General features: G+C 41.9%; 1 protein-coding gene across 2 annotated transcripts in view; it reads right to left on the minus strand.

Moving 5' to 3' along the window:
• RHCG (Rh family C glycoprotein) overlaps window positions 1–26,575 on the minus strand; it is a 339,386-nt gene that overhangs the window by 82,794 nt on the left and 230,017 nt on the right. For both annotated transcript variants that reach the window (XM_085644447.1, XM_085644446.1), the window contains exons 7-8: window positions 3,243–3,382; window positions 2,147–2,271 (exon numbers count right to left, since the gene is read on the minus strand). In XM_085644447.1, the coding sequence (XP_085500573.1) occupies window positions 2,147–2,271; window positions 3,243–3,382 (265 nt within the window). The remainder of the gene's footprint in view (window positions 1–2,146; window positions 2,272–3,242; window positions 3,383–26,575) is intronic.

The following is a 26,575-nucleotide window of genomic DNA, read 5'->3' on the forward strand; positions in this document are numbered from 1 at the left end:
AGGATACACCTCTCCCTTGCAGGCTCCAATTTTAAAGTTTTCTTTCTTTGTGTTTTTTCGGTGTTTAAATATGTTATGTGCATCAGTTTATGCGAGTCACAGAATTATAACGATAAACTGTTGCTAGCACTGTTACTTGAAATGTGTTTTTCCACTTAATTTTTTTTAATAAGAAATATATATTTTTTTTAAAATAATGCTCATGAGTCATAATGCAAAGTGTTATATCACGCCAATTGTGAATGAATGTTGATACTATCCCCATTTATTTCAATACTGGGAAATTACCTCTCTCCTGCTTTTACTAATGTGATGATACTCTGTCAAAGTGAGTAGCCCTACCATCTTGATAATGATACTCCTTATGATTTTGTGAAGGTATGGGTGGGGGATAATGTGATTATAAGATTCAGAGCTCGCTAGGGGTGTAAAGTTTTATGAGGGTGTCACCAAAGGTATTTCCTTCGACCTGGCATACATATTTATAATTTAATGCATAGTATTTAGTAGTAAGTGTGTAGAAAACAGTGCTTTTCCATTTAAAAAGTATAAGCCTCAGCTAGACAATAATGTATTGAGTGCTGTATTTGTGTACCAGCAAGCTGGGGCTCCTAGCCTACACCACCTCCACAGAGTAGGCCTTGAACGATTTAGTTTCTCTATCCTGAAAGAGTCAAGAGCTAAAATGGCCTACTATAGTAAAGCAAAATTTGCAGATTTATTATTTGTAAAGGGCTCCCATCTTTCACAATGAATAAACTTATTTCATACAGATTTGAAGCGGCAAGCTGTACACATATCTCTCAAGTGAACACTCAATGCACTCAATTTAGTGATGTAGTAAAGAGTAGTCATGACCCCCAATGGAAGCAAAGAAAATGGGGTCCCATCTCCTTCTTTAGCGTAAACCCCTTGAGCCCCGGTTCCGCTACATCTGCTGCACTATTAATATTTATGCTCCTAAATCAAATTAATACCTTACCAAACTCCGGCTAAATCCAGATTTCGTCTCCTAAATTTCCATTTCTGGATTATGATGCCAGAATACCATTGCCTATATATTGTCCACTCAAAATATTGTGTCCTGAATAATATGTATTAAAATATCGCCTCATTGCAGTTCATATTTGAGCCTTAGCGGGCTATACCGGCCATTAAAGGCCCATAACAGCATTAAAGGCCCAAGCGGAAGGCGATGGCCTTTAACAAGTGAGCGGACCTTTACTGCCAGTATAGCCCTGCTACGGAGGGCTATAAGGCTATTAGAACATTCCACCACTACAGGGAAGAATGTTCTAATAAATAAAACAAAGGCCTCATCTCTGTGAGGCGTTTGTTCACAGCAGCATCTGTTGGAATGTTGGAGCTCCGGGCTTCTATCGGCCAATGTCTTTAATGGAGTTCACAACATTTCAATTTTCTAATTGGAATGTTGGAAGCTCCATTGACGACAATGAAGTGGCTCAGGGCTAATAATGGGTAGTATAATTAGAACATTCTACCCTCAGTGGGTGAATTGTTCTAATAGCCTCATATCCTCGCAGATTCAGGCTATACTAATTGTACTTGCCTGTGCCTCGGGCATATAACTCCATTTTAGAGCCTTTAACAACATGTATTGCCAGTGGGGTACAAGGCTATAACCTATACCCAATGGAGCAATATTATTGCAAATGATATATAGGACACAGTAATTATGTGAGGCGCTATTTTTGTTAACAATATTCTGACATACAGCCGTTTGTGTTTACACTGAACTGGCCCTGTGTACATCAGGATTCTCTATAATACCTTGCCTTCCTCTTACAGTGAATTGCACTGGCAAGCAAGTATAAATCCCACTTCTCAGTCAACTTCATTAATAAGAAACTTTGTTGAGATGTCACTTTTGCTTATCCTATCCAGCCATTTTTCTTATGTTCTTATTGAAGGGCATTCCTGTGAAACAAGGTGCTTGTATGGTTAGAGTTCTGGAGAATCACTGTGCACGATATGCTCACTGATTGTGCCAGGCGAGATTCTTTTACCTGACTAGTGACTTGAAATGCTCATAGTTCGTATTGCATTAAATGACAATTTCATAGAGTCAGAAGCCTCAGGGCACTCTTTTCCATAACGTGCTAATTTTGACTTGGAAGACACTCACCTACAATTGTTCCCCCAACGAATGCGAAGGCAAGAGACACAGCAATTCCGGCTGCTTGGTAGCCACCTTGTGTGCTGGATGTTCGAACATCTCCAAGCTCTTCATATCTAAACATCTTTATGAGTCTAGATAAGTGGAAAAACAAACCAAACTTATCACAATGGATTGTTTGCCATACAACCAAAAATATGACAACATACATGTTTCTGGTGTTGACCTTCAATGGATATCTAGTAGGGTGTAAAAGGCACTGTTATTAGGACCCACGGATCTGTCTAAAGCTCTTTGGCAAACTTCATAGCCCCTAATTGTTTGGAAACTTGTTTTTAATTATTAAGGGGTATCCTTTAGGAGATGCCCTCTCAAACGAATCAATGCACTCCACCCCAATGCAGGTAACCCTAGAATTCTTGAGCATATGTCAACATGGCATACGGAGGAGCACTTCTATTCTACAAACTTCAGGCAGCTCAAACCATGCGTATAATAACAGAGAAGAGAGTATCTATTCAGAGTGAGCGAGTGAGTAACCACCTATCAGTTCAAAATGAGTGTGTACGTAAGCGAGTGAATGAGTGACTGATACCGCATTGGTAACATGATGTTACATCTCTTTTATTTGCAAACTGCAGAAAGAGCAACAATGATGAAGTGATTAACTGAGAACAGACTGTAAACTCAGAGTGAGTGGGTGTGCCGGTGACATCACATAACACGTGTATATGAATTCCCTTCAAATTTTCTAAATGCAGGTGCTGCAGATTTAGTGTAATAGTTGATGGGAGGTAACGTACTCTACACAGAAAGAGTGAATGACACCAGACATACTTTGGCCATTGTGCTTGCTGCACATAGGGGCTAGGGTCTTCAGCTTTACACCCGCTTTCTCTGCACTGCCGTCTATCTAATCAGTATTAACTACTACAATAGTTGGCATAACATTACCAAGCACTCCGTTGTCAACTATGCGGAAATAATATACCTTTCATACAAAATGCACTTTTCATTGCTATCAAAGTAAGTGAGAGCCTGGGAGAAGAGTAATGAGGAAAAGTTCTGTTTGGGATACTTTGTTACGAAACAAATATCTTCTTACCCGGCTGGGCCACCATATACAGCCTCCGTCGCTGCGGCTGCTGTCACTGCTCCCACAATTCCACCAATCAAGCCTGGCATGGCATGAAGATTGTGTATTCCACAAGTGTCATGCAGCTTCAACTTTGATGACAGAAATGGCTAAAATAGAACAAATAAAGGTAAGAGCGCTTGAATGATAGAGACACACAGATATCTTAACCTCTGCGAACCCCAATAGCCATATAACAATGAGTGTTCCAGGGGTACAACAGGCATACCTGCCCACTTTCTGCTCCACCGGGACACTTTGGTATTACAGAGGGGATGCAAATGATCCCACATCCCTTTCTGCAAGGGCTCATTGCTACAAGTGCACTGGTGCAATCTGAAGGGGGTGATCCTTCACTTGCATGGATAATGGCTCCATGCAAATGAGGGAACCCTGAAACACTACCCCTGCACATGCACCGTACTGTAGATGTGGTTGCAGAGGCAAAGGAGCTGTCGCGGCAGGCTGATAGTGGACCTCCCAGACATCCCCCTGCAGGTTGGTTCCATCACCCCATGCGCCAACCTCCAGGAACATCTTTGTCCTCCTTTGAATGGCAGGTTGCATTGTCGTCTCTAAAGGAACGATGGACTGGCTGCTTCAAACAACCGGGCCACTTTTCACTAATGTGTTACCCCCCAGGGCATAACTGCGGTTGGGGTAATGCTTTAATTGTGACCCGGTCTGTGCTCGGCACTACCAGTTAAATATGAGCTGTGGCACAGACCAGGGCAGTGCACCCTCAATAGAATACAAATACAGGCGGCTTCCTTATTGTGTAGTATTTGATCATATGTTGACATTACATTGTCTTTTACAGATGGACAGATTCTAGATTTGATTGTGTTCCTTAAAGAAGAATTACCACAGGCAGCACATTTCATTATCTTTGGTCAGATGTGTTTTTCCTGTATTGGTACTGCTGGTCAGGTAAACAACTAAGGGGCATATTATCAAGCACGGCGTTAAAACTATCGCCGCTTTAGCGGCAGAAAACTGCCGCTAAAGCGGCGATAATATCTCATTCACTGCTTGTATTCTAGTATGGGAGCTCTCCTGTAAGTCAGTGCCTCCCGCAAGTGCCAGTATTTCTATTCTTCTCCTGATACGCAGAGAAGAGGCATAGACATATCCTCAAATGTTTGACCAAAAAATTGTTTATTTACAGGTCTAACTCTGGTCCTCGAATCTTTGGGGACAATGTTTGTGAGCCTTGCGGTACTCTCGGCAAATAGGGAGTGATAAAATATCAGCATGTCAGAGCGCATCCATGAGATGGCTTTGCTTGCACAGCAGAAGCTAGAGAAACAAAGGGGTATTAGCATGCAGAACACCTGCAGTGTACTCCATTACAATATGTAGTTTTAATATTTTGCAGCAGAAACATCATTGCCAGAATCCTGACCACCACAATACCATCAAGTTAGCTATGGATAGGTAAGAATAGTTGTACTGTTCTCAACTTCACATTTATGTTCCGTGACAATATTTATCTCATAGGTATGCAGGCATGGAGCTAAGGTCAGTAAATCTAGAAGGAAGAAGGCCAACAGGGTCCCACACCAGACAACTACTGAACCTGCTCCATGACTGTCTTCCTGAAATCAAGTTTTTGCTGATGCGTTCTCAAGTTTTTGCTGATGCGTTCAGAAAAAGATACAGAAAATATGCTTATTGAGAGAAAATCTCTTCAGGCGTGCCCCTTTTATTCTGTAGTGATTGGATATTTTCATATAATTCGTGGATTTTTTCTATCAAAGTTTTTTTTATTGTAAAATGAATAGCAAGAAAACGTTTAAAGAGAGGACCTGGAGAAACCTAGCATATGAAAGGATAAGAAAAGGAAAAGAGAGGGACAGGTTAAGGATAACTGACAGAAAACAAACAGTTTTGGGTCTATGCTCAAAGGTAAGAAGGGATGTCCAAGGAGGAATATGAAATGTAACATATTAAAAGCAAGGAGGCAAGACGGTCACTGGAACAGGAACGGACAACTGGGCAGGCAGGGTCCATTGATATAGGCAAACTAGGTGGGTGCCAGATAAAGTGTGGCACAAAGATTGAAGACAAAAATATTTGAAAAAATTTAAAGGAAAAAGCAATTGTGTTTTTCTTGGTCGCCAACTGTCAACAGCTAGTCAAGGGCCAAGCGTGCAGACGTGAATATGGGAAAACAGACTATGAGAGACAGTGGTAGCTGCTCAGGAGTAAGAGAGAAGTCAGGGGGACTGAAATAAGGTAGACTACGGGGTGGTGCAGGAAAGACACCCAGATTGCATGTAGTTCAGATGCTTTACTAGAAGGCAATGCATCACAGGTAAAGCACCCCCACGATTCAGTGTTAAATTTACTCATTCGCAAAGCTTCAACGACCAAATCTATCGTCATTTAATAAACTCTATGCACAGACACTCCATACTCCAGACAGGACATCACAAAGTCCAAGTACTAGTTCATAAACTCGGGAAAGGTGACACACAGGACATCATAGGCACCTAGACTATAGATTTATATGAAGGAGATGCAGAGGCGTTTGAAGTAGATTTGTGAGGAAATGAGTAACACATATAGTGATGATGTGCCATGCAATGTAATAAGCGAGGAGGATTAAGCACGAAGTAGGAGCCAGGGATTTGTACGACCTAAAAACACATTGTAGGCTGCACCCATGACTAACAGCACAGGTTTGCAGTAGTTCAACTTAGAAAGATAAAGATCTACGAATAGATCTAAGAGGAGGACAAAGACGTTTACTCGATGTCAGCACATGTAGAAAACACCCTCAGTCAAGAGGGCCTTCTCATTTATGTCTACCCTGTTGCTCTATGCGCATTGACAGCAGACAATAGACGTCTGGTTGCTTTTGTGTCTTGTAAGTGGCCATAAGAATTCACCCTTGACTTGTCAAACACTCTTCACTAGAGGGTAGTATGGATATACCTATCTGCTTGAAAAGTTCCGTTTAATGTTGTTAATTGTTGATTTAATATGAGGATACACAACAGAAACTATCACAAACGCATTCAACTGACTAAACACACAGTTGTGTTCTTTTATTCTTCCTGTGAGTTTATCCGTAGATTCGCACACCACAATAAGGGACAATAGAGGCTAGAAGCCAGCCACAACACACTTCAGTAAAACACCCTAAATGCCCACTGACCACTGAAGCATATGGCCTCAACTCTTATGTGAGGAAGATACAGGGAGATACCATAACCCTGTGTAAGGTCCAGGGCCTCATGAGGCATGTAATCCACAGTGGATACATTTCTAAGGACTGAACAGAGCAAAATACACTCAGTAATACATTTACCACTTGCAAGTCAAAGGTGTAGGCAAATCTCTCTGCTTATGATATGATTAACGCTCGCTCAGCTTTAAACAAATGGTTAACAAAGGCTTTACAAAAGAGACAGGGGCAGATTTACAAGAACTAGCACATCCCTGCATATAAGCAGGGATGCGGCAGTAAAGATGCGACACTCAGGAATACCCTTGCACGACCACGGATGCGTCACATTCACAATGCGATGCACCGTGGCACAAGGATAATCAGATGCGTGTCGCGTCTTCTGGCGTAAGAGCAGCGCATTGCTGGAGTTGTGTCGCAAGAGCGTCGCAACTCCAGCAATGCTCAGGGGTGCCCTGTGCTTAACATGCTGCGTCACTACTTACACCTGCTTCAAGCATGCGTAATGTTTTGACACAGCATGTACGTAAAAGTGACTCAGTGAAATCTTGTAGATTTCACTGCGTCACTTTTACGGGGATTCCATGCGACAGAACGCCCACCCTGCATACATTATTCCTGACACAGGTGTAATGTGGCGCAGGGCTTTACAACGTAACGCATCTCACTAGATGCATCACGTTGTAAATCTGTCACATGGTGGCGCATTGTTTACTACGCCGCTACGTCACCGAAGTGAAGCAACTGTGTCATACACATGTCACAAGGGGCTTGTTAATCTGGCCCCTGGTTTGGAGGCATTTCACTAACGATTAAGACTATTATTTTTCAACAGAAGTTTAAAACAATCCATAAAGGTGAGAAAAAGGGGAGAAGAAAGGGAGTGATGGTAGAGCACCAAACTATGACCGGTCCTTTATAAAGAAAGATTCTTCTCCTGCAGATACCGACTCAGATATTATTACTGAAAGTGAATTATGGGCAGACAGTCCCATCTTTAAACGTTGGCTGATTTCTTTAGGAAATACTGATGCCTTGGGATTCATCTAATTTGTTAAGGGCACCACTAACAAGAACAGACATGCCAAAGAACTAATTTTCACACATGGGATTAAAACACGAAATCTTATTTCTAAAACCCAAATATGGGTAGACCATTCGTAATTTGCATTGATTACACTGTGAAAATACCCCACATTTAAAAGGGAGCCTGAGGACTAACTTCAACCCCTCTTTTGCAATCTATCCCTATACCAGGCAGTATCCATTCGTCCCTTCAGAACAAAAACCAAAACTGTGGCCACATGTACCGAACTAATGCTACAATGAGGCACTTGCCAACTTGACGGAAAGGTGTGTGGAATGTCGATGACAGTGCTCTCAGTATAATGTATATAACACTTGGTTAATGCTTATAAGACATAGTACAACGCAGTACAAAGCAGTGAAGAGAACATGACAAGTGTAGCAAGATGCCACATCAACAAAGCAGGTAATGAATAAGGTGATATTTTTAATTACGTCTTAGAGCAATCAATTGAAATTCTATGGGAACAGCCTCATGCGTAACTCTGCTAAGCGGTTACCATTCTTTGAATTTAAAAAAATTAATATTTAATAGGTATAATAAATAATGTAATTGAGTCACATTACCACCAATTAATCCTCATTTCAACGACAGGCAAAATCAAGGCACCAAATGTACCAGTGGTGCTCTGATCACCTTCTAAACTTCCTCAATTCATCCTTAATCAAGGGGATGGCACCCAGACATTAATGCAGGTTCTGTTCAACCCACTCAAAGCTGATTCTAGTCAATGGCAGACCAGAGTTGATGCTACAATACCCTACTGAATAATTTTATATGGAAGGCACTATACAAATATAGGATTGTATGGAACAATGCAATTTATTTCACAATAGCCTATCGGGATTCACAACCAGTATAGGGAAGTACACCATGGTACCTGCTTTCAGGGAACACCTTAGTATACAAGAGCATTTTTACTCTGAGGCTTCTGTGCATATGACAAACTAGGTCAAGGCATTCTTTTTAATAAACTAGTGGGTTTATTCTGAGTGCCTCTGCATACATTTTTGTGGAAATGTGCTGGGAACTGACACTGAGGACTTCTGTATTCTTCTCCGATTTTTATGACATCTTTACGCATTTTGCTGGTAAACATTGGGGATTATGTAGTCCTTTCTGAGTCCAAATCAGGATAGAGACTGTGGACTTTAAACGGAGATTGTAAACACAGATAGGAAGTTCAACAGGATCTAATTCTCCTCAACTGTCAAAATTATGTAATCAGGATAGAGTCCGTCAAATCCACCAATGGAAACGCTTCATGTGGTGGTCCACGAAGTTCATCTTCTTCAACATAATTATTTGGCATACTGATGTAACCATAGGCTCTACTAATTTAATGGCATCACCTACATTTCAGCACGTGCTTGTTTGACATTCTTCTTAGGAAAGAGATGCCACTAAGCAATCCAACATCAGAGAACGCTTCTATCATTGTATCAAACAATGCAAGGGAAGGATTAGCAAAGTCTGTAGCATATGAATTTACCCCTATAGATTCAACAAAAAACCTTAAATATCAGTGTTAGCAGACAACCACTTTGTAAGAATTTGGGGGCATATCAACAACAACCGGCGATAATTATCGCTCAGCGCTCTTAGCGTGAGGATAATTATCGCCGGCTAGCGTGAATTTTTATCGCTGAGATAGTGTGCTATTAGCAACGCTTATCTCAATAGCGATAAAAATCTACACGCTAACAGGCTAACGTGAGATTATCGCTGGAAACCCAGCGATAATCACACGTTACCTTGTTGATAGGGACAGGCAAACTTAGCCATGATATCCTCCTTCCATAGGATATCATGGCTAAGTCTGAAAATTAGCAGACGTAAAAAAGCAGCGTTAACCGTGGTTAGCGCTGCTTTTTTTGTCTCTAACAGGGTTAGCAACATTCTTGATAATAGGAGAAATGTCGCTTAGTGACATTTCTCCTATTATTTTACTCTGGAACGCCCCCTTTGCATCTCATTAGAGATGCAAGGGGAAGCGTAGAGTAAAAGGGTGCTAACATGCAAATTTGCGTGTTAGCACCCTGTTGTTGATAGGGTGCTAGTTTTATCTCTGCTTTTTTGGCTTTTAAAGCCAAAAAAGCAGAGATGAAGCCCTTGTTGATATGTCCCATGGCTCCTAAAACACAGCTAAAAGGGCATTTAAATTTTAGATAAGCAATACAAGCATCACTGAAACCCGCACTAATCTCAGTGGTGCTGTTTTCCTTTTCTTTTCTTGAAACATAAAGCCGAATTGACAAAAGGCCCAATAGTTTGTGAAGTAGTATTCCTGTAAATATAATATGAATAGATACGGGTGTAGATTTACACCCACACCTAATGTATCTTGTGTAAGGAGAGTTCTCTGCTGAGAGTGCATAAAATTCCCATCACATAGTTCTACCTTTTAGATTAAATTGTCAATCAATAGGAAGCTGCTCACAAGTGGGAAATATCAAGTTCAAAGTGCAAGGAGAAATGGCCATATTAAGTAAGGAGCCACATTCAAATACAAAAACACACTTACAAAATGATATGGTCATTTGAAATTCACTTAAGTTACAACCACAACTACTCAAGTTTTACAATTTCTCAATCAAGCTCTAATCTGTTCCAGTCAAGCCTTAAAAAAAGTTGCACGTCTCACAAAGCCATTTTCAGGCACTAAAAGAGAATAACGTAGGAATAAATTGTGACAGGGAACAACATAACCACACCTAAAAATAAACAAATAAAAGAAACAAGCATTGGCAATGCCAATTGGTCTCGGCATATTAATGGGTTTAGTGGTGTAGTTGCTGTTATAAATATATTAATATACTGTGTTTACTATCAGATGAATAAGTTAGCAATTTAGCAATGACTTTAGAAGTAGCAGAATAGTAATGTAGCAGTTTTAGTAGTAAAGCAGTTACAGCGGGAGCAATAGAGTACGGATAGCAGTTAACATTAGAGCTTTGCTAGTAGTGTTAGCAGAACAGAAGTCTGAACAAAGTTAGTATGATAGCAGTGTCAGCAGATTGAGCAGTTTAGCAATAACAGTAATATAAGGAGTACAAATACAATTTCACCAGGAGAATAGTAATTGGAGTAAGATTACAGAAGTAACAGTGGTACAGTATTGTGAGCAGCATTATTAGAGTAGAACTGCACTAACAGGAGAACAATAATAAAAGCATTAGGAGAGCAGGAACAGCAGTGGTATTTGTAGAACTTTAATAGCAGAGTTATTGTGAGAGTTGTGACAGAAGTTCTAGGTAAGCAGTAACTGCATTATTAGCAATAGACAGCTACAGCGGTATCAGTAGTTAACAGGATAGCAGTAACAGGAGCAAAGGAGAAGAACATAATAGCAGCAGGAGAGCAGTAGTAGGGGCGTGAGTAGATTTGCGACAGCAGTGTTAGTAGCATTAGTAGAGTACTATGTGCAGTACCAGGGGAGCAGCGGTTAATAAGTTACCAGGAGAGCAGAGATAAAATTTAGCAAGAGAGCATTAATAGTAGTGTTAGTAAAACAGCAGTGATAGTAGTGTGAGTACAACAGTAACAGAAGTGTGAGTAGGACAGCAGTAACAGAAGTGCCAGGAATAGCAAAGACAGCAGTAGGCACTCACAGCAGTATTAGCAGTTAACAGGATAGCAGTAACAGTAGTAAAGGAGAAGAACAGAATAGCAGCAGGAGAGCAGTATTAGGGGCGTGAGTAGCTTTGTGACAGCAGCATTAGTACATTAGTAGTAACAGTATAATTCGTAAAAAAGTAGTAAGAGCAGTAGCATAACATTGATGTCAGTAGTATGAGAAGCAACAGAGAAATCACAGCAGTGACTGCAGAGCTAGGAGGATAGCAGTGATGGATTGCGCATGATAAAAGTGTCAGCAGAGGTTACAGAATAGCACTGACGGGAGTATCAGCAGTTATCCGTAGAGCAGGAGTGTTAACAATCAGCAGTATAGCAAAAACAACAGTATGAGGAGAAGAAAGACAGTGTCAGCAGGAGAGCAGTGATGGGAGCATAAGTACATTAGAAACAGCAGGTAAAGTACCATTTGTACAGTCAGCAGGAGCAAAAGACCAGTGGTTGTAGAGTTACCAGGAGAGCAGTGACAGCATTTAGCACGAGAGCATTAATAGTAATGTTAACAAGATAGCAGTGACAGCAATATAAGCAGTACAAAAGTAACAGTAGAGCTACCGGACTAGCAGTGACAACGTTGTGTCTAGTACAGCAGTGACAGTAAATTAGTACGATTAGTGACAATAATCAGCAGGATAGCAGTGTTAGTAGAAAGCAGTGACAATATAGTTAGTAGGATAGCAGTAACAGTAGTGTAAGTAGCACAGTAGTGACAGTAGTGACTAGTTTTAGTAGGATGAAAGAGACAGTAAACCTAACAGAATAGCAGTAACAGCAGTCTGCACAATATAGCAGTGACAATAGAGTTAACAGGATAGCAGTGACAGTTGTTTGCAAAATAGCAATGACAGCAGAGTTAGCAAAATTGTAGTAACTGCAGAGTGAGCAAAAGAGCTTGAAACTGCAGTATAAGGAGTACAACAGCAACAGCAGTATACGCAATACAGCAGTGACAGCATAGTTAGCAGAATAATAGCTGTGACAGTACAATTTGAAGAAAAACAGTAACTCGCAAGTGAGTAATATAACAGTAACAGTAGAGGTAACAAATAGCAGTCACAGCATAGTTACCAGCATAGTTACCAGGATAGCAGTAACAACAATATAAGCAGGATAACTGCAACATTAGAGTTAGTAGGTTAACAGAGTGTGCAGTACAGCAGTGACAACAGATTTAGCATGACAGTAATGTGAGCAGTGGGAGCAGGACATCAGTGACAGCAGATTTATCAGGACTTCAGTGACAATTAAATTAGCAGGACACACTAACAGCAAAATTAGCAGATTAGTAGTAACAGCAGTGTGAGGATAACTAAACAGTAGCAGGAAAGCAATATTAGGAGTGTAACTACAGCAATGGTAGTGAGACAATAGTGTGAGCAGTCTTATTACAATAATGACTGCAGTAGGAGGAGGACAGCATTGGTAACAGTAGGAGAGAAGTGAGAGCAGAACATCAGTTACAGCAGAGTTAGCAGGATAGCAGTGACAATGAAATTAGCAGGACATGTTAACAGCAGAATTAGCATGATAGTAGTAACAGCATTGGGACGAGAACAAACACCGTATCATGAAAGCAATAATAAGGTAGAAAAAAAACAAGGTTTAGTCACCATCAACACGTTCACTTTTGGAATGCCAAGATTCAGGGATTAATTTCATTTTAAAAATGACAAACTAAAGTTTGTGAAATCAGACTAAGGAGAAGGCTCGGTGGCGAAGATGCAGAAATGTGTTATTTAAAAATTACTAGCTTAAGAAGCAGCCAAGTGCTGTACATACAGTATCAAGCAAAAGGCAATCACTGAAGACCACCATCTCCTCAGGTTGGCATGCCCAACAGAAGAAAGGGGCCTTCTTTGCAGCTGCTATGCAGGATTGAGGAGCTGGTGGTCTTCAAAGATTGACAAGAAAGCACTTAAGAAATTAATCTTAGCTCCATTTTATCTGCAACAAAGGTAATACACACCAGCCACAGAGTATTTCATTTGACAGGACCGTTGAGATGTCACAATTACCTTACAACTAGTACATTTACAACAGTCTCTGGGTAGTATAGTTACTCAGCTATGTTGAACGCTCACTGTTGAAATGGGGAATAACCTACATGCCAAGGGTGCGAATCCTGGTAAGGCCAACTCATCTTTCTGAAGATCATTATATTAAGGACCATACATTTGTTAGGGTTACCACTTCTTATTAATAAAGCCTAGACACGGCACAAGTGTGACAGATGTTTATATAATATTGTAGGTCTCATATATTAATAATTTATCGTGCATCTGAGCAATGTTTGTACTTACTACTTCGGGGGTCCCCACAGATCTCACTTCTTTGGTAGGCAGCCGCTGCTTGCTGTTCCAGTGCTTTACTTTGATGCCATAGCCTCGCAGTTGGTGCACCACTGCGAGGCGCAGAAGACTCTTGTGATCGTTCAGAGGTTTCATACGTTATTACTTATATGGGAAGCCCGGTCGCCACTTTTAAAGGAAAATGGGTTTCAATCAATTGGTTAGCCTTTGAAGTACTACTCCAAAGGACATATACAATGTAAAAGGTAAACAGGCATTGGGATCTGTGAAGACTCTCAGTATTGCAATCGAACCCGAAGTGGCACATGCAATGCAACACAATTCACACTGTGCTCTACTTCAATAAGCGGGACTATGCATTATCAACCCAAGTATTCCCTGATCAGCGCACTTACAACTTGTCATCCTACAGATCATCCTGAATTCTTCCAGGATCCCCTTAGTGACGTCCTACACCCTACGGTTGCCCACTTACTACCAGTTCCAAACATACTTCTAAAAACCAACTTCTAACACTCACATTCTACGACTCTCCACCCACTAAGAAACATCTTCTCAATGGTCACTACTTGAATGATCTACTCTTTACTGCCACCCCGACCCACTCACTGAATCCCCCACTGACTTCCTGCCAACCCTTCACCTACAAAGCCTAGTAAAACCGGACCACCTCCGTAGGGTTGAGAGGAACTCCTGCTGCGTTGCAGCTGTACAGATAACTAGCTATTCCTCTTGGGCTGCTCATGTAGGGTTATCAAAGTACTCCCGCTGGGCTGCTCCTTTAAGGGTAGTGAGGTACTCCTGTCGGTTTTCACCTGCAGGAGTAGCTAGGTATTCCTCTTTGGCTGCTTCTGTAACTTCTAACTCTAGTTAGGTACTCCCGCTGGGCTGCTCATGTACCAGGGTGAGAGACGTACCTGACCGTGTTTGGGGTGTACTCATCAGGCGTGCTATTACTGGGATAGTACCGTTAGTACAGAGAACCCTCTGGGACATTTGGGTGTTGTGGGAGTGGGGGCCCCGAGGTATGAATCTGCTGGATGGTTGACTGTACCTCTGCGTGAGATGTTTCTGTTAGATGCAGAGGGTACTGGTAGCTGCTGGTGAGGCTGCCTCTTGGGTGTGGACTGGCACCTGTTATGGGGTCTTCTGCTAGGGTGAGGTACGGGTGGTGCAGGTTCCATACTACGGAGGGATGCAGATAATTGCTGGCGGTCCCGGTCTTGGGACTATTGTCACCTATGAGAGTGAGGTACTGGTACGTGTTTGGGGGTTCTCGTGCTGCACTGTGGTGCTGCTGCTTGTTGAGGGTTACAGTGCGGAATGAGGAGCTGCTGCGCACCGGGCATATATGGCTGGGATCAGAGCGCTGGTGTCTTTTGGGATCCTGTTGGGGTTGGTGCTGTCAGCAGCTGGGAGTCTGCAGCAGGGATGGGTGCCAAATCTCCAGCTGAGCTGCTGGTGGATTCCATTGGTGTCTCCCGATCAGTTCTGGCGTCGCAAGTAGTTGTTTTATTCATAATAAAAAAACTAATTTTACTCCAGCCCAAAGACTCCCGGGGGGGCCTGGGCATTCGAGCGCTCGAGAAGTTTATTTTTTTAACACAATAGGACATACTGCTTTAGGGATAATGGCTTCAGGGCAGGGCACAGGTCGGGGATCGTGCCAGCTCCTTGATCTCCGGTGCAGGCGGGACTCACCTTCTGCAAGGTCTGCTGCAGCACATTCTGCTCCATGGTCTTGGCCCGGACCTGCGGTGGCAGTGGCAGGCAGGTGATGCAAAGAAGGCATGAGGCCCGGGCTACAGCGTCACGGAGGGAGACAGGGCCAATGGGCAAGAGAGCATGGGATTACCGGAGAGCGGCTGGGCCACTGAGCCAACGTCTGACGGCGCATGCGTCTGCACAGACACTCTACATGTGTCAGCTCTCTACTCCTCCTCAGTGCGGCCGGATGATAGGAACTGCCTTAAAAACAAGCATTGAAAATGCAATAGGACTCGTATTTACGTGAGACCTATTGCATTTTCTACAGAAGTGCGTGCGTGAAAGAAGGCATGGACGGGAGGGGGTCGTGTGGGTGGTGATGGTCCAAGAAGTTACGGACTATGGGAGGCAGGGGAACAAAACTGTTTTGGAAGTAAAGGGGGCGAGAAGGAGGAAAATGACGACACGGCCGTCAGGAGGCGGGATTAAGCTCCCGAAAATCAATCAAAATGCAGCATTTAGATTTGCGGCCAATCAAAATGATAGGTGACAAGTGGGCGGAGCTTTCCCCACTATACTGAATACAGCATCTCTCGACGAGACAGCGCATGCGCTGCCTAGCCGAGACCTAAAAAGGCCATATAACATTACAAACTGCATACACCATAATACAACACATTGAACAAATGTAAAAAGTGGATACAAAATACAAATATTGCCTTATTAGTCATAACTGTATCTATTTTATAAACACCTATACAAACCATATCATGAAAATGCACACATAACAGATGCACATTACTTCTAATGCTACTCTACACACACTAAAAGATAAATAATAATACACTCCATGAACCAAACAAGCACACACTGTGATACACAACATTACTGAAGATGACTTATTTTTCAGGCAGTGTTGTAATTTATACGAATGCACAAACTCAGACATTTCCACAGAACTTAATCGGAGCAATCAAGTTACCACTGTCATATTGTTCTTAACTTCTGCCACACTTATATGGAAATAATAAGCAGATGAAATAAAAAATACTGATGTTCTTGGAGCAATGTCACAATGGTAAATGTGGTCTCTTGTAAGCCTGTAGCAAAATAAACCATATGATATTGGTACATTGAGTAGAGTGCACTGCAACCTAAAGATTTATTTTGAGAATTCTATTCCGTATAGAATAAGGAACCTTGCAGCTGGGTTCCATGGATAACGGACATATAGAAAAACATGTTAGGTGTGTATAGTTTTAAGACACAGCTACTTATCTGTATTTTGGACAACTCTAAACTATATCTTTCATCACAATGTCTCACAGCAGAAGAAAAGAGTGTGGTGGATGTTTGCAGATTTTTCCTGATAGATACACGTTATATACAGATTAAGCCTAATCCGATGGTAAACATGAGACACACTAACTCTTTAGTGTGTGTTTGTGTGTGTGTATGTGCCTGTGTGTGTGTGTGCATTTGTGTGTGTGTAAAAATTAGGGCCTAGAGAACGAATGCTGTGAAATGGTAATAACAGATAAACGAGTCACAAGATTGCCATATTATTTCAGCAGCAGGTTGATATTAGCTTCACTAACAAAATAAAAGAAATGCAGTGATGAGGAACATTGCATTCTGCCATCTGGAGTACTACGTATAGTGAGTAACATTGCAAGTCCATCTGGCCTTCCAGAGAGCAAATCTGGAAGTAAGAAGAAAAAACATTGGATGTATTTGTTTGCCTTTCAAACGTGTGTCTGACTGAGGCATTGTTCATTCTGTACAGTGCAGAAATGAAAGACTGTACAACAACACCCACTTCCATCTCCATAGAGAATCGCTGGAGAGGGAGTTTAAAGAGAGTTGAGATTTGGGAAGAACAAGTATGAGAAGACTGATTGCTTACGTGGAGATGTCAGTGTATTCTAACAAAAAGTCACCGATCCAATGGATTTTGTTATCAGTCTCTTAGAAAGTTGGCATTTTCTTGTCCTAACCATTTGGTGCCTGCAGCCTGTTTCCTGGGTCACATGCCTAGGTGTAGTTAACAATTGACATTTTTGTTTTCTTCGAAAGACAGCCACACAATAGATAGTTTGGGTGTTGGCAGGATGGCCGTCCTCAATTGATGAGGGGCAGTGCTGTCACTTGTCACACTTGCACTTTAAAGACACTGCCTCAGCTCAAACACAAAGGTCTTCACACTAGCCTAATGTGCCTGCAGAATGACCAGAGTAGGGAGGCATGAAATTCCAGACACCTGTGTAAAGAGGAGACACCAGAATTTTCTTCCAATTCAATATGGGTACCAGGGATTAAAATGTGACCCTCAGACTCACTCATCCCTAAACTCTGGACCTGTGGATACTACAGAAAAACTGACCTGCTGCCGGAAGAGTGGCCTGCTACCTAAGCCCTGCTGTCTTAGAAAGAAGACTACACCTGCACCCTTCATACTAAGCTTCAAAGGCTAGATAGCTGGCCTCCTGTTCTGAGTAACATGGACACAATAAGCTCCAGAGGTATCCCTGCAACTGACCACATGACCTGCTGTACTGAATATTCCAAAGACCTGTAACTAGATTTGCCTGACCTGCCTGAGCTGCTGGCCTTTACTCGAATTAATTCCTGATCACTAAAAGGTGCCTCCCAAAATCCTGGACCCTTGGTGTTGCATCAGTTGAGCTCCCCCTTAAAGAAAAAGAGAAACCCTGAAGTTTTGGGATCTTAATGATAACAAAAGGGCCTGTTTGCACCAAGATCTTGCTGCCCACGTTGACTGCCAATGTTAAGAAACCCTGAAGTTTTGGGATCTTAACGAACACAAAAGGGCCTGTTTGCACCAAGATCTTGCTGCCCATGTTGACCGCCAATGTTAAGCTCCTCTGAGCCCGACTCTTTGTGCTAAAGCAACCGCCATTGATGACTGGCAACTTGCGATCTCCACTTTGTGCTACAGCATCAACAGATAAAAAGTGACCACCAATGCGAAGCTCTAGCAATGACAATCCGCGATGCCCAACAGAATCTTCATGCTACAGCGACGACAATTCACAATGCACAGCCTGCTCTTCGCGCTACAGCAACAACCATTTCTGATGGTCTCGCTGTTACTTATAGCCTCCTCCACCATGAATGGAACTCGTCACGTAGTTCTTTAAAAGGTAGCTTTTTCTTCAGGACTAACCTGGTCCCTGTATCCAGCCCGCAATCCATCGCAGTCAGCCTGAATATGTGGCTTTCACCCGGTCCCGCATAACCAGATCAACGAGTAACGCTTTGTGTTCTTAGGTGCTATAATTACCTTAAATCTTTCAAATTGCATACCTCCGGTCCTACTTTTTAGGTTTTTGTCATTTTGGTGTCAGATATTAAAAGGTGCTCTATTTTTCTAAATTACTGTGGAATTTTTCTTGGGTTTTCTCTTTAATACTGTCTAAGTGCTGCATTAAAACTTTACACATTGCCTCTAAGTTTAGCCTGACTGCTTTTGTGCCAAGCTACCAGAGGGTTAAGCACAAATTAATTTAGTGATTTTTCTGAGGGTCACACTAACTAGGATTGTGGCTATTGCTTTAGAAGGGCTCATACCTCCCTCAACCAACAACCACATTTCTCACACCTCCATAGTCAGCTTGCTACACCTTGCCCCCAACCCCTGCTTTGCATTCTTAATTTGCATGTCCCATCCCCTCCCTCTTGCCCTCCCTGGTCCCTTGTGCTGACCCTGCTTGCCTGCTCGTCGTGGTCAGAATGCTGTTGTGCTCCATTTGTGCCTACCCTGCGTTCACCATCTGAGTGGCCCTGCCCCATTCTGTGAGCCCTCTATGGACAGCTTACTGCCCTTGCTGGCCTGCAAGGTTTGGTAAGCTTGCAGCCCCTGCTCCTGACCTTTCCTCTCTGCCTTTCATTCTCTGTTTGCTTTCCCCATCTCTCCAACCCTCCATCATCTGTTGTGCTGCCCCTGGCCATGCAGGTCTTTCCTCCATGATCATCTTGCTGCCTCGACACCTCCCTTCTGCCCTGAATTGTTTGATGTGCTGCCTTAGCTTTTACCACTTGCCTTCCATTGTTAGCTTGTTGTCTCTGAACCCTCTACATGCCCTCTGGTGTCTGAATCAAAGCTCCATCTTGCTCACTCCAACCCTTACTGTCCGAGATTCCCATACCGTCTGTTTCCATTCTCCATTGAGCTGCTACTGCCAATCCTTCCTGCCCAGCATGGTTATTTGTTGCCCCTATTGCATCTCCAAGATGGTCAGCTTGCTAGTACTGTCCCTACTCTCTCCAACTGCCTTCAATCTTCCCAGTTCATGGCCCTATCCCCTCCCTCCTGCTGTCCATGGTCAATTGTGCTGGCATTGCACTTCCTGCCTAACCTGTGTGGTCTGTGGTGCTGCCACTGTCCCTTCTGAGTGGTCAGTTTGCTGCACCTGCCCCCTTTTCCATTCCCCCTTTCACATGAGTCCAGTCTCTGCTCCTTACATTCTGCCCTCCATGATCTCTGTGCATCCCCCTACACCCTCCTTCTTGCCCCATTGTGTGCTATGCTGCCACTAAATCTCCCACCTTCCTTACATGGTTTATTGCACTGCCACTGCCTCCCATATACCCTAGGTGGTCCGCTTGCTGCCCCTGCCCATGGCCCCACCACATTCCGGCTCCTCTCCATGTGCGTGCCCACTTCTTCCCTCCACCCGTTGCCCTTTCACTACCCCTCCGGCCTACCCTACATGATCAGATTGGTGCACATGTGCCCTGTTTTCTGAGTCCATGTGGGGGACCCTGCCCCCTCCCACCTATCCTCCATGGTCTATTGTGATGCCTCTGCCCCTGTTGCCTGCCCTGCCTTATCCTCTTCCTGCCCCGTTCCCTTCCCTTGCCCTCCATTGCTTGAGTCCATGGCCCTACCTGCTATCTTCTTCCCTCTATGGTCAGTTGTGATGCCACCGCCCCTCACTCAGAACTGCCATTGTCCTCTGTGCTGCTACTTCTCCCGCACTAGTCCCACATGGTCTGTTGTGCTGCCACTACCCCTCCTGTCTGACCTGTGTGGTCAGCTTTTTTCCCCTGTCCCTCCACTCTGCCATCTATTGTCTGAGTAATGTATGAGTAATGTAGCCCTATCCCCTCTCTCCTGCCCTCCATGGTCTGTTATGCTTCAACTGCCCCTGCCACTTGCCCTGTTTTGTCAGATTGATGTCCTTCTCCTGCCCTCAGCTGTCCATGTGCATGCCTCTACAGCCTTTTATCACCCTCCCCAGCCCACAATGTTCCGATTCCATGCCCGTTCTCTCATCCATCCTGCCCTCCACAGTCTAATGTCCTGCCATTGTACCTCCCTCATGCCCGCCATGGTTTGTTGCCCTACTATTGCCTCTCTCGTCGGTACTGCATGGTTGGCATGCTAGCCTTGCCTCCTGCCCCCCCATAGTTTGTTGCTCTGCCACTGTCCTCCCACTTGCCCTGCATGATCCATTGTGCTGCCACTGCTCCTCCTGCCTGCCCAGCATTGCCAATTTGCTGCCTTTACCCCAGCTGTCTCTTCTATGCCTTTTGTTTTTCAAGTCCATGACCTGCCCCCTCCTTCGCAGGGTGTTCGAATGAACAAATAGAGGGCTAACTTTCTGTATGTATGATAAAAGTGTGGCACACCTGAATTCATCTTGATGGAATCAAAACGATAAAACCTAAAGCATTTCCTTTAGAACTGAACAAAAAAGGGGGTTCCTTTTCTCACAGAAATTATGGTTAGTGCTCTAGAAAGCTAAAATGAGGACACATTTTCTGAGTTTTCGCAAAATGACAAAGGGGTTTTAAATTAGTTGCTATTTTTATGCATTTTAGACACTCGGTCGCTTAACTTTTTGTTGCACAAGTTAATTACACATTTTGAACTTTTCTATCATTGGGCTATATAAGGGCGGCTATATTCTGGTGATATGTGGGCTACATTTGTGCCCTTTTTCCTGGGTTGCCCATCTTGGGAGACTTTTTTGCAGTCAAGCTCATTTCTTTATTTACTGCAGTATTCTCTTTAGGAAACACTATATTATTTACAGCTTTGAGTCTATCAAGATGGCTTTCATGTGTTTCACACGTTTGTCATAAATACAGAATGTTAGCACTCTAGCTGCTCAAGACAACACTGTGGTAAATCTGCAGTTGATTGCCAGGGAGTGGAGTGGCAGGCTTATGCCTGCATTGAAAGTAAATTTCAATCTGCATGCCAGAATATTTTACTGAAATGGATGAGAAAGATGCTTGAGAACTTTTAGAAAATGTGCCCTAATTTATTTTCTACAACACTAACCATAAATTCTATGACAAAACATTCCTCTTCATTTAGATAATTTCCAAATGAAATGTTTTATGTTTTACAGCTTTGATTTAATCGGAATGGCTTCAGGTGCTCCACACTTTTGTCATAAATAAGAATATTAGCTAGTTGTTCATTAGAACATCATAGGAGTCTGAAGTAGAGCATGTGAAAATCAGAGGTCAGGCTGCTGCAGTTGAAAGTACATGCTTTACTTAGTATATAAGACTTTATTATCACAAGGCTGAGGGAGATATTGTGAATTTACAGACAATATGCTCTCATTTTAGTTTCTGGAGCACTTTCCCAAGTCTCTATGAGAAAATCATGAGAGAATAATGTAGTCTCTTAAAAATGGTATAGAGGATCAGCATTTTACACATGGAAAAAATCAACCTAGAATATACGACAATTCCTAAAATTAGTATAGTACCATTAAATAACAATGTATATTGTGATTAAAATCTGTTATCAGTTTTATATGTACTCCTTTTTGTGATCCTCAAAAACAGGATTTCTCTACCATGCATTTAAAGAGGGATCATGTCTCAGAGTCCTAAAATGTCTACCACAACATTATGTCCAAGTTGTGGCCACACAATCAAGAGGTGGTCACTTTGGCTTCCACCCCCATGCTATTTGGGGTCAAAGTGTAATCAATGTGCCCCCTTATATATTTTTGTATTCATTTTTAGGACAAAGGGACCATGTCCCTGAGTCCTGTGGCAGTCACAACAAATTATCCAGGTTGCGACCAACCAATTAGGGTTGACTAGTCCCCTTTAAAGTTGTCAATCAAAGCATGTTTGGACTTGACCCACCCAGATATCTCAATTTTTAAACTTAATTTCTCAAAAACAGATCAACAGACATACATCAAATCACAAAAAGAACGTTTTCTGGGAAAAGAACTAACATTCCGCCAAATTTGGAGTAATTCTCTGTAGCGTTTTTCCTGAATTGTCTAAAATGCCTTAAGGAAATTTCATGGGAAAATTGTGTTTTGCACTCCTCATTTTTTCTCAGAGACCACTTTCCAGTAAAATGTTGAGGTGGATGGACTTTATTTTGGAAAGTTATGTGAAGATTTGTCAAGCCACACCAAAGTGATTAGCAAAACAAACAAAACTCTCTTTCTATGGAAAATCTGACCTCAATAAAACTAAATAATGTAGACTGCTATATATAATTCATTATAGTTAGGCTCAGATTTCACTCGTACAAAATCACTGAAAGTTAGCAGTTATAGTTACTTGAGCTCACTGTAACTTACGCCCAGCAATGCACTGCTTATGACCTCACATATTACATCACTCATGACATGGTCAGGGACATCACTCTTGAGTGGATTTATAGGTGAATAAGGGGGTATGGGAGTAGCTGTATGGGGTGTGTGAGAGGGTGCCTTAGCAGCTATATGGGTGGGGAGTGTGTGAGTGGCTGCTTTGGTGGCTGAGTGGCTGTGTGAGTGGTTCTATGGGTGGCTGAATGGGTAATTTAGTGGCTCTATGGGTAAGATGGTCTGTTTGAATGGATGTATGGGTTAGTGAGTGTGTGTGAGTGGATATATGGATGACTAACTGCTAATGTAAGTGGCTGTGTGAGTGACTGTATTAGTATGTGAGTGGTTCTGTGAGTGACTTTATGAGTGAGTGAATGCTAGTGTGAGTAGCTTTATGAGTGAGTGTGTGAGTGGCTGTATGGGTGAGTGAGTGGGTGTGTAAGAGGCTGTATGGGTGGGTGATTTGGCTGTGTAAGTGGCTTCATGAGTGAGTGAGTGGGTGTATGTGAGTGTTGAATGAGTTTGTGAATGGGTATGTGAGTGGTTGTGTGGGAAAGAGATTTGATGTATGAGAGGTTGTGTGGAGGTGTTAGTGGGTGTCTAAGTGGTTCTGTGGTTGAAGTCATAAGTGATGTCATTTGAGATATCATCAGTGATGTCATTGACCATGTCATAAGTGATTTAATATGTAAGGTCATGCAGTAGTGCATTGCAAGAGAGTAGGTTATCTCAGGTAACTATAACTGCTGAATTTTAATGGTTTTGTATGAGGTAAATCTGGGGCTATAACATCCTTGCAACATTTGTTTTTTTCCAGTGAATTTCTCAGTTGATTTTAAATTCTATTTCCTAGCTCTAATGTCCTTGTAGCCTCGGTTTTGTCAGTGCATTTCTACAGTTTTTTTTACACTTTTTAATCTTAACCGTACCTTGCCACCTTTGAGAGTTGGCATGTGTGAGTGGCTCTGTGGGTCTGTGACTTGGTCTCTGAGTGCATATGTAAGTGAGTGAGTGGGTGTGTAAGTGTGTGGATCTGTTAGTGGGTGTGGGTCTGTGAGAGCCTGTGTGCGACTGGGAGTGGGTATGGGATAACCTATGTATGTCTGTGAGTGAATGCGAGAGGAAACACACTTGCTTTGCCTTCACCAAGCCCAAGGAATTAGGATTATTTGTGCTGTACTGAAGTGGAGCTTCAACTGGGGCACCTGCTATGTTTATATCTGTAAAGGATTCCCATATTTCTACAGTGTTAATTGTATAAACTTATAACCCAGGGGGTAGCAAAAATCTGATCATTTCCCTTGTCAACTTTCTTTTGTCAGGTCTGCAAAGTTTGTCTTATAATCAAGAGTTATTAATATGTCTTTCTATTGAATTGAAATTGTTAAATGGTAAGTTTTTACCTCTCAATGTATTCCTTGTAGTTGAACGTGATCAGTCTTGTCATGCTAATCCTATCTTCAATCTGCTGTATCTGCAATTGTGAAGCTCATTTTAATGGATACAGGACACTGGACAATGTAACTATAGTACTATATAATCAGTGATTTTTCCGAAATGGTCTTATTGGCCTTTTTGTTTTTAAATCCATACTTACAATTTCAAAAAGGTGTTTGTCCCACACTAATCTTGAGTTTGTACCTCAACTGTGCCTTCAACACAATCCGCAATCGGATACTAAATAGTAGCCTGGAGAAAAATATCATAATGAAGACTCTCTTATTATTAGTATCCTAAATTATGTTTTCTATGTTCGGTCTTCTTAGTGTATATTCATTATTTGGATTCTCACCTGTAATGTGTTACTAAATGTCACTTCTCAAAATGCCACAAATCAAGTTGGTGTGATAACTGTGACTTCCACTTGATACGGGTCACTGTAAACAAAATTAAATGAATATGATGCTCTGTCACACTTGGATAAGTATTTATATACCAAAAGTTTTATTGTTTAAGTTGTATAACAATAATTAAACATGCTGAAATTTTAGAGCAGGAGGTATCTCTCTATTTATATGTTTTCAATCTAGTTCATTACATAATTGGAAAACATCTAATTTACACTAGTTTATAGAGCTAGAAAACAGGCATGCATTAAACTGCCTGATTCTCAGCGTAATGTATAGAGCTAACACACAGCCTTAGTCGCTCTTTGTACAACCTCTTTTGGATATATGCACCTTACAACAAACTGTCAAAAGTCTCAAAATAACATGTGTTGCACTAATTACTTATGAAAGTTCTTAGTGTCTCCCTGAGGCAAGTAACAAATAACTAACTCACTCGAATATTCAAATGAACATTCTAACCCTATTGAAGAGAAAGTGCCGTCGATGCTACATTTCTCATACGGAACCCAACATCTCGATGGAAATAAAAAATGCTACGTGACGGCCATTAAGCCTATCACCACTCACCCCAGGTTTCTACTTTAGTCGTCTGTCTTTCCATCCGGTTCAAAGTACATAGAGTGTGGACTTAATGGCCCATCTATTTATACTTAGGCTCTACTTCAATTGGATACCCCTGTGAGCGTGCAAAAATGCTTGTCTATGTTCTCTTATTTCCTTTCTCTTTTAGGTACTATTAAACTTGCTGACAATACACTCGGTATCCTAAGTTGACCTGTTTATAGCAACAAAAAAGCCACGGATGAAACTGAAAATACACTAATCATATTCATACCATGTCTTTTGTAATTGTGACTCTTATTAAAAAAACTAGAATAATTGATTTAAGTTCGACAGTCTAGGGACTCGAACTGTCAATGATACTGTTCTTACCATTCTTCTTCTCGCTTGCGCTGCCCCTGTGTTATACAGGAGGCGTTTCCTGTATATGGTATGTGATGTCATTTTAAAGTCAGGGCGAGTAGATGCTCTACAATAATTTAAGATTAAACATCTGTGTTATTTTAATTTCCTTCTACTGGAACTAGATCCCTAGCTGTTTTTGTTTCCATCTCTCTGTATATAGCACATTCTGCCTCTGAGCTGTGTGGGAGTCAGCAAGTAAATAGTAATAACAGTTCTCTTAGAATGTCCATCTGCATCATTGCCCCAACTTCTAGTTTTATTTATTATGAATCTTGAATACTGAATCTAATACTAGTTTATTACAACCCAAAATCTTACTAAAATTCGACTAACACAGGGCAAGTTTATTATTAATTGGCGCCGTTATCCTTTTGTCAGAGGCTTGAACCCCCAAATAATATACTTCAAAATCTTTAGTCCATGCATGCGCTATGATTGTGCTATTCTAAATTCATTTTGTTTCCTATTTTAGCCTTGAAAGTCCATTGAACTAGATACGTTCAAATGTACCATGTGTAGTTCATATCATATCATTTAACTATATGCAAACATATATATACTGCTTTATCCTAGTTATTGGAGAAGGACAGAAAGATCTCAGTTGGACTTGGATTATGGTACACAAAAGAGGATTACATCAATATATGTGCTTTTAATAGTTGAAGTCTCTGCATCTGTGTTCCTATAAATAGTATAGGTACTTGTGATCACAGTAGATAGTTATTAGACCATTGTGTGTGATTCCCTATCTATATTCAGTTTTAAGCTGTAATCCAAAATGTTTCTCTCATTCTTATTTTCCTTTCCAGGTTCCCATCTCTCCTGTCTAGCATTACATGTTCTAGACCCATGAATCGTATTCCTTCTATATCTGTGATTCTATGATAGTCACGAAAATGTATAGTCATAGGGTATTTTGTGTCACAATTGTTTATAGCTTACAGGTGTTCCATC

This window comes from Triturus cristatus, chromosome 3_1 (assembly GCF_964204655.1).
Source record: "Triturus cristatus chromosome 3_1, aTriCri1.1, whole genome shotgun sequence".
In the NCBI taxonomy this organism is placed as follows: domain Eukaryota; kingdom Metazoa; phylum Chordata; class Amphibia; order Caudata; family Salamandridae; genus Triturus; species Triturus cristatus.